Here is a 15,758-nt window from a genome sequence, read left to right on the forward strand (position 1 = left end):
GATCCTTTTTCAGATATATGATTTGCAAAAATTTTCTCTCTGTTTTTGTTGTTGTTTTTTACTTTCTTGTTAGTGTCCTTTGAAGCATACAACTTTCAAATTTTGATGATACTCAATATATCTATTTTCCATTTGTTGCTTGGTATGTGTTTTATATACTTAAAAATGTAGATAGACTTTTAAAATATATATTGTGAAATGTTTTAAAATAATGTTTCCTTTTGTCAATGAATATTTTATTTTATTGTGTTAAAATATACTATCCTGTAGTACAAGCATGTCAAACTCAAAGGCTAACGCAGGCCAGATAAACAAGGTTTAAGTTTATGTGGGCCACTAAAAAACAAAAGCTTCAATTTTTATAGAAACATAGGTTTATTTCGATAGAGATATGCTGAATACAAAGGGCTGAAATAAGTTAGTAATTTTTAACATAAAATAATAAAACATTTTAATAAAAATTAATATTTTTTCTTGAACATTAACTTACCAGACACTGAAAAACTGCACAAATTAATAAGCGTAATGCAAATAAACCTATTTTTCTTGTTCTCCGAAAGCAAAATATTTCCTGTTGCACATACCAAACAAGTCAGTCCAAGACTAATGACATGGCAATTGGCTGCTAAAATATTCGCTGCTAGTATTAGTGGAAAGAAATGGTGCACCTGAACATAAGGCGCGTAAGGGAAATGAATGCAACATGATTATGGTAATCAGTCATTAGCGAATATTGTAGTTTGTTATTAATAACTATTGGCCTGGTGCACGGATTTGTGCACTAGTGGGGTCCCTCAGCCTGGCCTGCGGGGATCAGGCTGAAACCGGCCTGGTGCATGGATTTGTGCACTGTTGGGGTCCCTCAGCCTGGCCTGCAAGGATTGGGCCAAAACCAGCTCTCTGACACCCCCCGAGGGGTCCTGGATTGTGAGAGGGTGCAGGCCAGGCTGAGGGACCCCACCGGTGCAAGATCGGAGCCGGGGAGGGACTGCGGGAGGATTCCAGGGCGTGTCCAGCCTGCCTCGCCCGGTCCCGATCAGCCAGACCCCAGCAGCAAGCTAACCTACTGGTCGGAGCGTGTGCCCCCTGGTGGTCAGTGTGTGTCATAGTGAATGGTCAAATGGTCAAACGGTTGGACACTTAGCATATTAGGTTTTTATATATATAGATTATGTATAACGGTATTAAGTTACGAAATTTTTATTAAAATGTTTCTTACATACCATTATATTGGCCGGGCCACAAAAATATTCATTGTGGGCCACATGAGGCCTGTGGGCCACGAGTTTGACATGCTTGCTGTAGTACTTTGCTAGGGCTTCCATAACACGTTAAGTGCCATGTCAGTCACCAGTGACTGACACTATACTTTGCGTTTGGACCTTGTCAGTCTCCGGCCTCCAGCATATTGGTGAAATCAGATATTGTGGGCTAAACAGAAAGGAAGACAAAACAGGCTTGGCGCTTAACATGTCAAACAACAGAATTTTATTTCCTCATAATTCTGGAGGCTGGAAGTCCAAGATCAAGGTGTTGGCAGGACTGGTTTCTTCTAAGGCCTCTCCTTGATTTGTAGATGGCCTAGTACCCCAGTATCTTCATGTGGTCTTTACTTGTGTCTGTTCTAGTCTCCTCTTTGTATAAGGACACTATTATATTGGATTAGGGCCCAACCATAATGACTCATTTTAACCTTAATGACCTCTTTAAAGACCCTATCTCCCAATATAGTCACATTCTGAGGTACTCAAGATTAGAGCTTCAACCTACAAATTAGAGGAGGGCACAATTCAGCCATAACATATACATAACAAAATTTATCACTCTAACCATTTTAAGTGTATGGTTCAGTGGCATTATGTACATTAACATTATTATGTAGCTATCACCACCATCCATCTCAAAAACTTTTTTAAATCTTTCAATATTGAAACTCTAACCATCTATACTAATAAAAAAGTAATATGCTAATTAGACCAGGAGACCTTCCGGACATCCTTCCAGACAAAGTTGGGGGCTTCCCAGCCTGGAAACTGCCCCTAAACAGCCCTCAGCCCCTTGCCCAGGCTGGCCACGTCCCCCCAGCGGGGACCCTCACCCCAATGGGGGTGTGGCCAGACTGCAAACGGCCCTCAGCCCCTCACCCAGGCCGGCCACACTCCCCAGCGGGGACCTTCACCCTGAAGGGGGTGTGGCCAGCCTGAAAACAGCCCTCAGCCATGCCCCCGGCGGGGACCCCCACCCCGATGGGGACGTGACCGGCCTGCAAATGGCCATCAGCCCTTTGCCCAGGCCGGCCCCGCCCTCCAAGGGGCTCCCCACCCTGATCCAGGACCCCCTTCAAGGCAGACCAGCCAGCCCCCACCCGTGCACCAGGCCTTTATGTATACTAATAAAAGGATAATATGCTAATTAGACTGGGAGACCTTCTGGACATCCTTCTGGACAAAGCCATGGTGGCAGGGCCGAGGCAGAGGTGGTTAAGGGGCGATCAGGCCAGGAGGGGAGGGCAGTTGGGGGTGATCAGGCCAGCAGGGGGAGCAGTTGGGGGCGAGCAGGCCGGCAGTGGGGGGCAGTTGGGGGCAAGCAGGCTGGCAGGGGGGGCAGTTGGGGGCGAGCAGGCTGGCAGACAGAGTGGTTAGGGGTGGTCAGGCAGGCAGGCAGGTGAGCGGTTAGGAGCCAACAGTCCTGGATTGTGAGAGGGATGTCCAACTGCCGATTTAGGGATCAGGCTTAAACCAGCAGTCGGACATCCCCTGAAGGGTCCCAGATTGGAGAAGGTGCAGGCTGGACTGAGGGACTGCCCCCCCATGCATGAATTTCGTGCACTGAGCCACTAGTCTATATATATAAAAGGCTAATATGCTAAGTGTCCGACCATTCAATTGGTTGCTATGATGTGCACTGACCACCAGGGGGCAGACTCTTAATGCAGGAGCTGCTGTGACGTGCACAGAGAAACGGCACCATGGACCTGGTGCCCACAAAGCAACCCTTGGCTTCCCCCAAGTGGGACACAGGCCCCGCCACCACCCCAGAGTGACAGCCCATCAAATCGCAGCCAATGCTGCCAAGACTGCATGGTGCAAAATGCGGCCCACAGCCCAGCTCAGCCCAGCCCAGAAATGGTCGCTTTGGGCACCGGGTAATGACATCACGTAGCAATGCCTGGCTTCCTCTCCCTAGTGACGTCTAGCCTCCTTGGAGTTTCTTCAGCCCAGGAACACGACTTGCTTTATAGCCAGGAGGAAACATTTCACATGTTAACCAAATGTCTGTGAAGCCTTTTCTCATGTCTCATCTCATTTGATTCTTGCTGTGACCATGGCTAGGGTTCAGGATCTAAAGGAGGGGCCAACGCACAAATGAAAATGCTACACAAGAAATATGAATTTAGAAGGCATTGGGGCCAGGTGGAGCCTCTTTCTTGAAGAGACACATCGAAACTGGGTCCCATCTGCTTTTATTCAGTTTTAGATACACACCTTGCCCTCTAGCAATGCATACAGGCATATCAAAGGTAAAGTTTGGTAAACAGTAAAAGGATTATAAGGTTAGGGAATTGCCTTGAGCCACCACTATCTCAACACTAGGTCAGCCCTGCTAATGCCCAAGGTCCATTGACCTTCTGTGTTCCTTGGTGCACTGACATTATTGGCAAGCAGTGGCTTCCCGCAGATCCTCACAGAAGTCCTGGAGTAGGTAGATAGGAGACTCGGTGGAATCCTATTTTCTTTTCATTAGCCAGAAAACGGAGATTTAGAAAGCTTAGAAACTTGAAAAGAAGTAAGTAATGGTGGACCTTGAAAATGACTTCAGGTTTTCTCACTGTGTAGAATATATATAGTCAAACACTGCTGCAGTTAAATATTTTACCCTTAGTTCTCCCTGTGTGATCTACAATAATAATTTGCTTTGTGTTGATATTTGCTATGTTGCTGACAGTTACCTGAAAGAGAAATTGGGGTGCTTCACTGGGCTGGAAAAAGTTTAGCTAAATCAGAAAGCAGGTCTAATTAAGCAAGTTTATTCTATATCTATAAAAAGCTAAGTTGACTCGCTTATGTGCGATACGTATAAAGCTCTCACGGTGCCAATCGCACGCATGTATTTGGATCTGCCTTTGTCAATCGTGAATTTGGTTGGCACTTCTATTATAAAGGGCGAATGGCGATATTAAAATATTTCTTCTAATTAATTTTCTCTCAATGTGCACAAATTCATGCACAGGGCCACTAGTTAAATAATAACTCCCTATTCTTCCCTCCTTTGCTCCTGGCAGCCATTATTCTACTTTCTGTTTCTATAAAACATTGTTTTGAGATTAAGTTTTTCATCATTAGTGATACTCTTCGAAGTTCCCCCAAATTCATTATTTTTCTGCCAATTATGCCACATATACTCAGATTATTTACATAGTTAAGGAGTTCTTTAAATTCTGAAACTATATCCAAAATTTTGTCCTTATTTGTCTTTTTAAATTTTATTTTTTAATTACAGTTTACATTCAACATAATTATGTGTTAGTTTCAGATGTACAGCAAAGGGGTTCTTGAGAGATATTCCAGATTTCTCATTAGCTGTAGAGACTTGGACCACTCTTGTTTGATTATTTTTCAAGATAATTCAAGGTTTCAATTTTTAAAATTTAATTTTTAAGTTGATAAGTTGATGTGTAATTTGCAAAGAAAAAAGGTAAAAGGAACTTTAAATATGTTGAAGTCTTATTATTTTGAAATATGTTTATTTGCTATTTTAAAAAAGGTCAATAATTATTTTAAAATATCTTTTCCAATTCTCTTTATTTGGGGAGATTTGGTTTTTATTCCTCTTCTCCACTTTACTATTTTATACTGCATATGTATAATGTCAACTTTGCATCTTATCATAAATGTAGATATTAAATAAAAGATTTCCATACAAAATAACCTGTCATGGAGTTATTATTGTCTTTATTTTATTCATATTTTCCTTCAGCACATATTTGTTGACTATCATATGGTAAACATTGGATATACTACAAAGAAGAATAAGACATGGTTTTTGTCTTTAAGGAGGTAAAAATTGTACCTAAATGGGTCTAAATAAATTATTATGTTTGAAAGAAGAGTAAATAAAGAAGAAATTGGTTTTGGTCCAAATGAGAAATAGTGGAGAAAATCAGAGTCCAGGAACTGCAAGACCCATTGGTGGGTGGCCGGCAGTGGTTGGATATGGATGAAGAAACAGAATTGTACAGACAGAAGGAGTTGCTAGTGATGAGGCTTGAACATGATTGGAGCACAGCTTTTGAAGGCCTTTACTATGATAACAAGCACACCCTACAAACAGAGAGTTCTTAGACATTTTTAAGTCTTAGAGTGAAAGACAGGATCTGAGACTACTAGGTGATGTTAGCTACTCTTATTACATAGTAATTAAATGCAATGTGAATGCATTTATAGTTGTATAATTTTAAAATTACCATTAGGTGGTTTTTCATAGATATTTTAGAAATACTATTTCAAAAATATTAACTATATTTTAATATATTTTATATTTGACATATTTAAATATTTGACATATTTAAAAGGAGTATTTACCTTCACTTTGTGTCTTTTAATTCCTTTTTTCCAGAGATAAGGAAGACTGGATGGATGAGGAACTAATAGAACCCCTGAAATATGCTGAACAACTTCCTGTAGCTCAGATAATACACCAGGTTTGCTTCCAGTTTATTCTTTTTTAAAGAAACAAGTTTTTTAATCTCTGAAAAGTAATTGCTTTTGTTAGGTTTTTCAGAATCAGTGTGCTATTGCTGAAGGCATTCCAGGCCGTCTATCCCTGTGTAGCCTCCACCTATTACAGTTGGGAGTCTTTTTCAAAGCACTATATTAAATGGCTGCTTGCTGTGTTACAGTAGAATTCTTACTTATATAAAATACAGGGTAAAATCAGAATTATCTTTTGTGCATTACTTAACAATAAGACTTAATTTCAGTAAACTTTCATTTGAACCATTGTATATAGTACTTATTACTGACAAGGGAAAAGAGTTGAAAAAATATAATTTGGTGTAATTTTTTTGACTAGCTAAAATGAGAAAACAGTATTTCCCTACTTTTTCTATACCACCCCATTATCAACTCTTGGGAAGTGTAATTTTAGATGTCATGTGGGCAGTTTTTTCATTTCCAATTATAATGACTCTCATCTCTTCTACATAGCTGTAATCTTAGAAAAGGCAGTGTGATAAGTATTTAAACTTACATTTTGTACTGTGATTTTGACAGCATTTAAAGTCTGCCTTGGTCGGCTAGAATCTAAGAATTTAAAATGGTATGTTGACAAGAGTTATAGCCCTTAGACTTATCAGAATTTTCAGAATCTATAGATAATAGAAAATATTAAAAGCCCTTGGAGGTCAGAAATTTTTAGAATTTTAATGAATGTTATTATCATAAGTCTTTCTATATGTCTTTGTTAATTGTAAGAGTTTTTATTTAGCTGATATAGGTTGATTAGAAGACATGCCAATTTGAACTTATTAAAAGAAACAGGCTTTTACTTTAAAATGTTGGCTATAGAGATCTTTACATTGACATTAAAATTTAATATTAAAATTCTGTGAGACATTATAAAAAATGGTCAGAAATTTGCCCCTTTGGGGAAGCCTACCTGTGCTTGGTAATCAGGTCCTGTTTATATGTCAGGAATTCCCTAGAGTTGTCAGAGCCTAAGTGACCTAACAGCCTGCAAATGTCACATTTAAAATTCTGTCTTCATGCCTGACTCTCAGCATAAATGAATTAAAGAGCAGAGCAGGAGCAAGTCAATATGTTCTTAACAGTAAGAGTGAGCAATGAAACAGTTTGTGGTTTGCTCAGAATAGGTAAATAGATGCTGCCTAGACCAGTTCACCTACAATAAAATCTGAAACAGGAAGCAAGAATTAACCTTTAAGATGGTTGATAAATGAAATGTCAGTCATATTTTTATAGCAGGGAAGATCCAATAAACTATGGTTTATGTAACAACTGCATTTTGCTGTTATAGACTGTATGAATTCAAAGATGAAAATTCTTGACCCTGATGAGAACTTTTATCATATTTTTTGCAGTATAAAAAGCTGTATTAATTTAAGCACTGAATTATGAACATTATAGTTATAATTCTATAGTGCTTGAATTAATAAAAAAAATCTGATTTTTAAGAAATTTGCATGCTAGGGATTCATTTTCTTTTATTTTTATTGAATAAAATTACTTCTGTTCTCAAGGGGTAATCAGGAAAGGACATTGTTAAACCAGAATCTCATCTATTCCTCTTGCTACTTCCCTTTACAGTCAATACTACAACTTTGGGACTGTTACCATTGTCTGTTGTTAAGAAACATGAATTATGTTGCTAGAAATTCACTTATAAGTGGATTATTTGACAGCAACTTTTCCCCCTAAATGCATATGATAATTAGGTTCAGCCAATCCCACAAAAGCTTTTTAATCTGTAACATATGTAAATTATAGTATTATTATAGCATATATCTAACCTCCACTTGAAACTATTTTTATACTATAGTAACTATTTTCCTCTAATCTTGACACATGATTTATCTATTCATATTTTGGAGCACATGTGTCATTTCTATTTGAAGTAATGTTATTTATTCACGTTTTCTATCTCCTACTTGACTGTCTTTCTGGACATTCTTGATATTCCTTTCAGCATCTTGCCTTATACTATGTATGCATGCATTTGAATGGATTGATAGGTATTTTTAATGGTATCCTGAGAGTCAGGAGCACTTCTTTTCTCTACTACCCAGGAGTCAGAATCAGGGCCTTTCATTCGTAGCAGTTTAGAAGCTGCTAGAAAGGAGGAGCAGGGATGAAGGCTGTAACGTGAGGAGCAACTTAAGAAATAGGGGAGGAATGGGTCTTAGTCAATTGAGTAATTAATATCTTGTGTATGTTACTCAGACTGCATTTTATTAGCAGGAGTTAGACAAGATTCTTATTATTGCTATTTTATGTTGCCAAATTATTAACTATTTTTTAGGGGTCCTAGCAAATATGATTGTACATCTAGGAAACCCATGAGACCCAAGTTATAAACAATAGAATTAACCAGATAGCCAGATACAAGATAATAAAACTAATAGCTTCTCTTTTTTGCAATAAACACACAGAATGAAAATGGGAAACATTTTCTTTCACAACAATGAAAAGAACAATAAAATACTTAGGAGTAAATTTGATAAGTAAACCAAAGGACCTATATAATAATCATGGGAACATAATATGTTTCATAAACAGAAAGGTATACTAAATTATTTGATGATATGGGGAACTTAATACAAAAGTATAATTTTTCCCAAATTATTGATTCTAGTTAGAAGGAAACAAGTTTTGTGTGTGTGTGTGTTTTTTTTAATGTTAGGAAAAAAATGACTGACTTCTAAATGGATACAGACTTTCTATTTTTATGGAGTGATAAAAGTGTTCTAAACCTAGATAATGATGATCATTGCATAGCTTGGTGAATATACTAAAACCTTTGAGTTGTGAACTTAAGGTATGTGAATTATATTGCAATAAAGATATTTTTAAAGTTAAAAATCATCCATTTCTGGCAGAGATGCTAGGAATAAGATACTTGTATACCTGGGCAGATATCTAAATTATTTTTACCTTCTGAGAAGCCATCTTGCAACATCTTTTTTAATATATATATATATATATTAAAATATATATATATATATTCTTTAATATATATATATATTCTTCAACCCAGTGGTTCCATTCATGAGTATCTAGCATGTACCACTAACATATAAATAAAAGAACTAATATATAAGAATCGTAGTATAATGATATTCATATCAGCTTTACTTGTGACCACAACAAATTGGAAACAATGTGAATGCCCCTGTGTCTAGTTGATATAGATTACCTAGCTAACCTAGAAACCCCAGTATGTGTGTGGATTATATCAGTGATAAAGATCACATTACAGATCAGTGAGAAATTAAGGACTATTTATTAAATGATGTTGGAACCATCGATTGAGTATTTTGGGATAAAAGATTAGATTCTTGCTTTATAACACATAGAACATGTCTAAATGGATTGTAGATCAATGCAAAATATGGAAAATACCAAAATAATTAGAAAAGTATATTGGTAAATATATGTGTATAAGGACATTCTAAGCATGACAATAATAGCAGAAACTACAAAGGAAAATGGATATATTTGACTTTGTAAAAAATGTAAAGCTTCTGTGCATCAAAATAAAAAGGCAAATGTCAAAGTGGAATACTGGTTTTCTCACAATATCATTTCGGAGAATGATAAGGAGAAAACCTAACACTCTAATGGGAAGGATCAAAGAACTTACACACATACGCCTTAAAAGTTAAAATAAATATGTCTAATGAACTGATGAAAACATGTTAATATTCATTAATAAGCTAAGAATTGTTCATTTTAATCATAAAGTACCATTTGAAAAAATCTCTTTGATTAGCAAAGATATGAAAAGTGATAATACTCAGTAATGACAAAGTTCACATTCTACTAGAGAGGAGTGTAAATTATACAAATTGAAGACAATATGGAAATTTGTAACAAAGTATGAAAAGATATAAGTAAGAATGAAAATATATTAAAATGGCTGAATGAATACACATGTGTATTCTCCTTCCTGAAAATCCCCAGTAAAATGACCATGAAGACATAAAAATATATAAATCCCCAAAGACAAAGAAAATGGAAGAGGAGAGAATAGCAGATGAGAAGCAACAAAAATTAGAAGAAAAGTAGTTGAACAAATGGTAACCAACTTAGAGTGAAAGAGCTGAACATTAACTTCCATCATGGGGGAGACCTATAAGAATGAGCCAATTTTTACTGCAGAATCCTGGAGAAGCAGGCACTAGGTATCTCAGGCAGACACTGATCCTCCCTGGAAATACTAGCCTAATAGAAAAATAATGCACATTTTGACATTTGTACGACCCCTGTTTAATAGCCATGTCTCAGTCTGTTTGCCCCACTAGAAGCCCAGTAGTTGACAAGTGCTGCTAATAATGCATAAAAATCTTCTGATCAGTGTTTTAATTTTCTTTTAACTATGAAAATATAGCCAAGAATCATCAGACTTTTAGGGAATATCTTCATTATGAAAGACAAAGATCAAAATAAGCAAACGGAAATTTGTAAATTAGCAAATACAGATAATGCCAGTCACTTAAGAAAACATCATCATCATCACAACCATGGCCACCACCACTTCTGAAAGAAATGAAAAAATATTTTATTTATGAAATAGAATACTATACAAAAAAGGAATATTCAGAAAACAAGGAATAGCTCTTAGAAATTAAAACTATGAAAGTAGAAATAAAAATTTTAGTAGAAAGTTTTGAAGACAAAGATGAGGAAATATCTCAAAAGGTGGGACAAAAAGACAAAGAGAAGGAAAATTGGAGGAATACTTGTTGTTAGAGTCTCTTGTAATTCTAAAGTCACATCTTGTGACAGAGTCACTGACAGGTATTTATTCTGGATTATCTTGTCGAAGATGTTTGTATACTGAACAGTCTTGGAAGATGGAAATAGTGACTCCCCCAGGAACAAAGGGCAGATTTGCTTACTGTGTAGTATAATCTATAATGATAAAAGCATAATATGCTAATTAGACTGGACAGCTGAACGACTTTCCGGATGTCATTCCGGACATCCTTCTGGTTAAAGCTGCTGTGGTGGGGGCCAAGGCAGAGGTGGTTAGGGATGATCAGGCAGGGCGAGCAGTTAGGAGTGATCAGGCAGGCAGGCAGAGTGGTTAGGGGCGATCAGGCAGGCAGGCAGAGTGGTTAGGGGTGATGAGGCAGGCAGGCAGAGGGGTTAGGGATGGTCAGGCAGGCAGGTGAGCAGTTAGGGGTGATCAGGCAGGCAGGCAGAGTGGTTAGGGGCAATCAGGCAGGTAGGCTAGCGGTTAGCAGCCAGCGGTCCTGGATTGTGAGAGGGATGTCCTGGATTGCAAGAGGGTGCAGGCTGGGCTGAGTGATCTCTCCCCCCCCCCCCCCCACCGCCCATGCACGAATTTTGTGCACCGGGCCTCTAGTAAAGATAATGTCTTCCTCCAGGGCAAAGATTAGACAGATTTTTTGTGGCCTCTTATAAAATATTTAGCATTTCCTAATCTGGGGATTCTTCATTACAAAAACCTACTGTATGCATAGCTTCTACCTAATACTGCCACTACATTGTCCCCATGGGACTTGGAGGGCAAGGAGAACTGGCACAGATGTGAAGCTCAGGCTGCCATGCATAGTACAGTTCTTTGTCTCTAACCCAGGAGTCTCATGTGTTCTGCCAGTATCTATGAAACTTCCAGGCCAACTTGTTACTTTGGAAGCAAGATAACATTTCAGATCCTTCACAGTTTTAGACAATAATTGATGAAATTCAGCATCTAACAAAAGTACTGGAAAAAGAGGACAGAAAAAAAATGAAGAGAAGCTATATTAAATAATACATTAAAATTTTCCAGAACTCATGGTTTACTAAATATACTTTAAAACAAATAGACCCAATGCCAAGGAATACCATTTTGAAATTTTAGAAGAGTAAAAAATACAAAGACACTAAAATGTTATAGAAAAAAAAAAAAAAAAGACCACAATCAAAAGAACAAGAATCATGCTACAAATCTACAATAATCAAAACAATATGGTATTGGCAGAAGAAAAACGGACACACAGACCAGTGGAACAAAACTGAGAGCTCAGAAATAAACCCACATGTATATGAGTAATTAATTCTCAATAAAGGAGCCAAAAAACCCAAACAATGGAGAAAAGAAAGCCTCTTCAATAAATGGTGCTGGGAAAATTGCAAAAGAATGAAACTAGACTGCTATTTGACACTGTACAAAAAATTTAACTCAATGGATCAAAGACCTAAATATAAGACCTGATACAATTAAATACATAGAAGATAACATAGGTACTACATTTATGGACCTTGGTATCTGACAGGGCTTTATGAATTTGACCCCAAAGGGAAGGGGAATACAAGCAAAAATAAATGAATGGGATATGTTAAACTATAAAGCACTGCACAGCAAAAGAAACCATCAACAAAACAAAAAGGCAACCAACCAAATGAGAGAAGATACTTGCAAATACCTCTGATAAGGGACCAATGTCCAATATATATAATGAACTTACACAACTCAACAACAAAAGAACAATCCAGTTTAAAAGTGGGCAGAGACATGAACAAACACTTTTCCCAAGAAGACATAAAAGTGGCCAACAGATACATGAAAAGATGCTCAACTTGTCTAGCTATAAGAGGAATGTAAGTCAAAACCACAAGTAAGCATCACTTCACACTTGTTAGAATGGCTGTTATCAACAAGACAAGAAATAACAAGTCTTAGGAAGGATGTGGATAAAAAGAACCCTTATACACTGCTGGTGGGAATGTAAATTTATAGAGCCACTATGGTTCCTCAAAAAATTGAGAATAGAACTATCATAGAATCCTTCAATCCCTCTTCTGGGTATCTACCTGAAAAAATTAAAACATTTGTCTGTAAATATAAATGTATCCCTATGTTCATTACAGCATTATTAATGGTACCCAAGACATGGAAGTAACCCAAGTGTCCTTTTGTGGATGCTTGTATAAAGAAGATGTGCTACAATACAATGAATGCTAATCAGCCATAAGAGAAGTTGACATACTGCCATTAGCAACAACATGAATTGTTGTTGAGAATATCATGCTGAGTGAAATAATTTAGATGGAAAAGGACAAGAATCATATGATTTAATTTATATGTTGGATATAAAGCAGGAAGCAACATGAATGAAAAAAACAAACAAAATCATTCATTGACAGCTAATGGTATAGTGGTTACCAGAGGGGAAGGAGAAGGTGCAGTGAGGTTGAAGAGGGTGAAAGGGATCAAATATATGGTAATGGAAGGAAACTAAACTTTGGGTGATGAGCACACAGTGTAGATTATGTATTATAATATTGTATACTGGAAACATAATTTTATTAACCGATGTCACTACAATAAATTTAATAAAAAATAAAAATAAGTAAAAACAATCAAAATGGTATCACACTTCTCAACAGCAGCATTTAAAACAAGAAAGCAGTGGAGTGATGACTGCTTATAATTAATTAAAATAATTTCTAATTTAAGATTTTATTAATTGCTAAATTATCCTTCAAATATCATGATGCAAGAAATATTGAGGTTTCAATAAATAGTTTTTCCCATTCATCCTTTCTCAAGAAATTTCTGGACATATGATTTGTTGAATAAAAGGAACCAAGAAACCTGAAATCATATTATCCAGGACACAAGAGATTGATTCATCAAGGTGAGATGGTAGTAAAATTCCTAGATTGATGGAGAAGGGAAGTCTTAAGTGATCACTGTGTAGAAACTTAAAGAGTACATAATATCTCAATAAATCTAGAAAAAAAGTGCAAACCCATGTGTGCTCTAAACAACTTCAACTTACTCAAGTGTTATCCTATATAATAAAAGGCTAATATGCAAATAGTCCCCATGGGTAGGAGTTCGACCAACCAGGAGTTAGACATGCACTGACCACCAGGGTGTGGTGCGGGACATAGTGGGCGTTGGCAATGCAGTGCTGGCAGCTGGCGGCAGTGGAGGTGCTGCCAGCCCTGATGGGCCCCTACGAGAGCGGGACCATGCAGGATGGTGGAGCAGGTGAGCGGGCAGCACCAGGCCAAGGCAGGTGCGAGTAGAGACCCCACAGATTGGCCCTGATCACCAGCCAGGCCTAGGGACCCTACCCGTGCACGAATTTTGTGCACCAGGCCTCTAGTATATCAATAACTACTTTGTGACTTGACAGATGTTTATTCACTTTTTTTTTTCACTATTCTTATCCATATCCCAGGCTTTCTCTGGATATCCTCCTATTTTAATCATATGGCTTCTTGCAAATCTTTTAATATTTTATACGATTAGAAGATGGCAACATTCTTTTCTTAATGCATCCCTGCACTGTGTATTGTGATGACTCAGTGTAACCTTACTATTCTCTTTCATTCAGACAAGCTGCTCAAAAATCACTGTTAGTGCTATGTATCCATTAAAGATTTAGTTTACTGGAGAGAAATACTGGAGAGTGTCCTGTCAGATGCTAGCTTAAATCACAGAAGGTTATCTTGCAAAGTGTAGTTTCATCTATGCTTTGTTGCACCTTTTTAATCCTAGAGATAATTTTTTTTCTAGTAAATCTGGTCCATATAGTTTCCTGGTATGTCCATTATTTTCTTTGGGGGTCTTCTTGGCATTTGAGTGAAGCAGTTCTGTTACTGTGCAAGACTGGTCAGTGTGTTACAGGAGGTTTGACATCCCTGGTCCTCCCAAACACTGGTTGCCATTGGCAGTCCTTAGTCATTGTGGCACCACACAATGCCTTACCTTTTCTGAACTCCTCCCTCCCATGGAGGGCAGTATTGCCTCACATTGAGGACTACTGCAGGTGACTGTTTGTAGTATGTGTCCACAGAGCCTTTGTTTGTATAGTCTAGTCTCTTAATATTATAATTGTGACATTTAAAAATAAGTATACAGATGTTTCTTGACTTACAGTGGTATTAGGTCCCAATAAACCCATCGTAAGTTGAAAATATTGTTAAATCTAAATGCATTTAATACAACTAACCTACCAGACATCATAGCCTAGCCTCACCTACCATAAACATGCTAAGAACACTTACATTAGTCTACGTTTGGGCAAAATCATCTCGCTACTGCTGCCCAGCAGCATGAGAGAGTGTTGTACCACATATCGCTAGCCTGGGAAAAGATCAATTTGAAAAATTTGAAGTATGGTTTCTATTGAATGCTTACTATTACTTTCACCCCATCGTAAAGTTGAAAATTTATAAGTTAAACTATCCTAAGTCGGGACCCTTTATAACAGACACTCTTCTCACTTCTCTACATTCTGAGATGTCTTGGACGCTGCATTTCCAGCTGTGCACATGGATTTCCACCATTTTCGGTTCTGTCCTTTTTTTATGATAACTCTTTATATTTTACTTTAGTTATTTTGGCATTTTAATGTTTTTCTATTCCAGTAAGGCCTACCTTAGTATGGCTAAAGGTTGACTGAAATGTCTATCAAGTGGAAAATCTCTGACACCATTTTAAAAATGTGCCTATTGAATTATCGATACCTGGAAACTCATCGAAAGGTTGCTGAATCCTTTTGATGGGTTTCCAGGTATTGATAATATCACTCCCCTGTCCAGGGACTAAGATTGCTTTAAAATGTTAAAGTTTTCCCTAATTATAGCATCTTTAAAGCTGAAGTCTAGTGAAAAATAATATTACTGTTCGCTTATTTTCATTCAAATTAAAGGCAGATAATTAAAATTAAACTACTTAAAGGCCATGTGCTATTCTTTTAATGTCATTGGGTTATTGTTTTAAATTGATATAGATTAATCTCAGCTATCATATTATAACTTCTGACAATCACTTCAAAAATGTCACTTTTGAAGGAATAAATGAAACTGTGAAGCTGTTTGAAAATACTGATCAATATTTCAATACTATTTCATCAGCTTTATGTAAGTGTGAAAAATGTTGTCCACCTATAAATTTGTCATCAGAGTTTCTGATAGATTAAATTTCTCTATTAGAAATGAAAGGTGTGAGCCTTACTAGTCATTAAGTATTCTAAAATAAAAACAGATACCAGT

General features: G+C 37.1%; 1 protein-coding gene across 1 annotated transcript in view; it reads left to right on the forward strand.

Annotated features, from left to right (window-relative positions):
• PIGK (phosphatidylinositol glycan anchor biosynthesis class K) overlaps positions 1 to 15,758 on the forward strand; it is a 99,786-nt gene that overhangs the window by 66,450 nt on the left and 17,578 nt on the right. The window contains exon 10 of the mRNA XM_079777110.1: positions 5,617 to 5,701. Coding sequence (XP_079633236.1) covers positions 5,617 to 5,701 — 85 coding nt within the window. The remainder of the gene's footprint in view (positions 1 to 5,616; positions 5,702 to 15,758) is intronic.

This window comes from Cnephaeus nilssonii, assembly GCF_951640355.1.
Source record: "Cnephaeus nilssonii genome assembly, chromosome: 7".
Taxonomy (NCBI): domain Eukaryota; kingdom Metazoa; phylum Chordata; class Mammalia; order Chiroptera; family Vespertilionidae; genus Cnephaeus; species Cnephaeus nilssonii.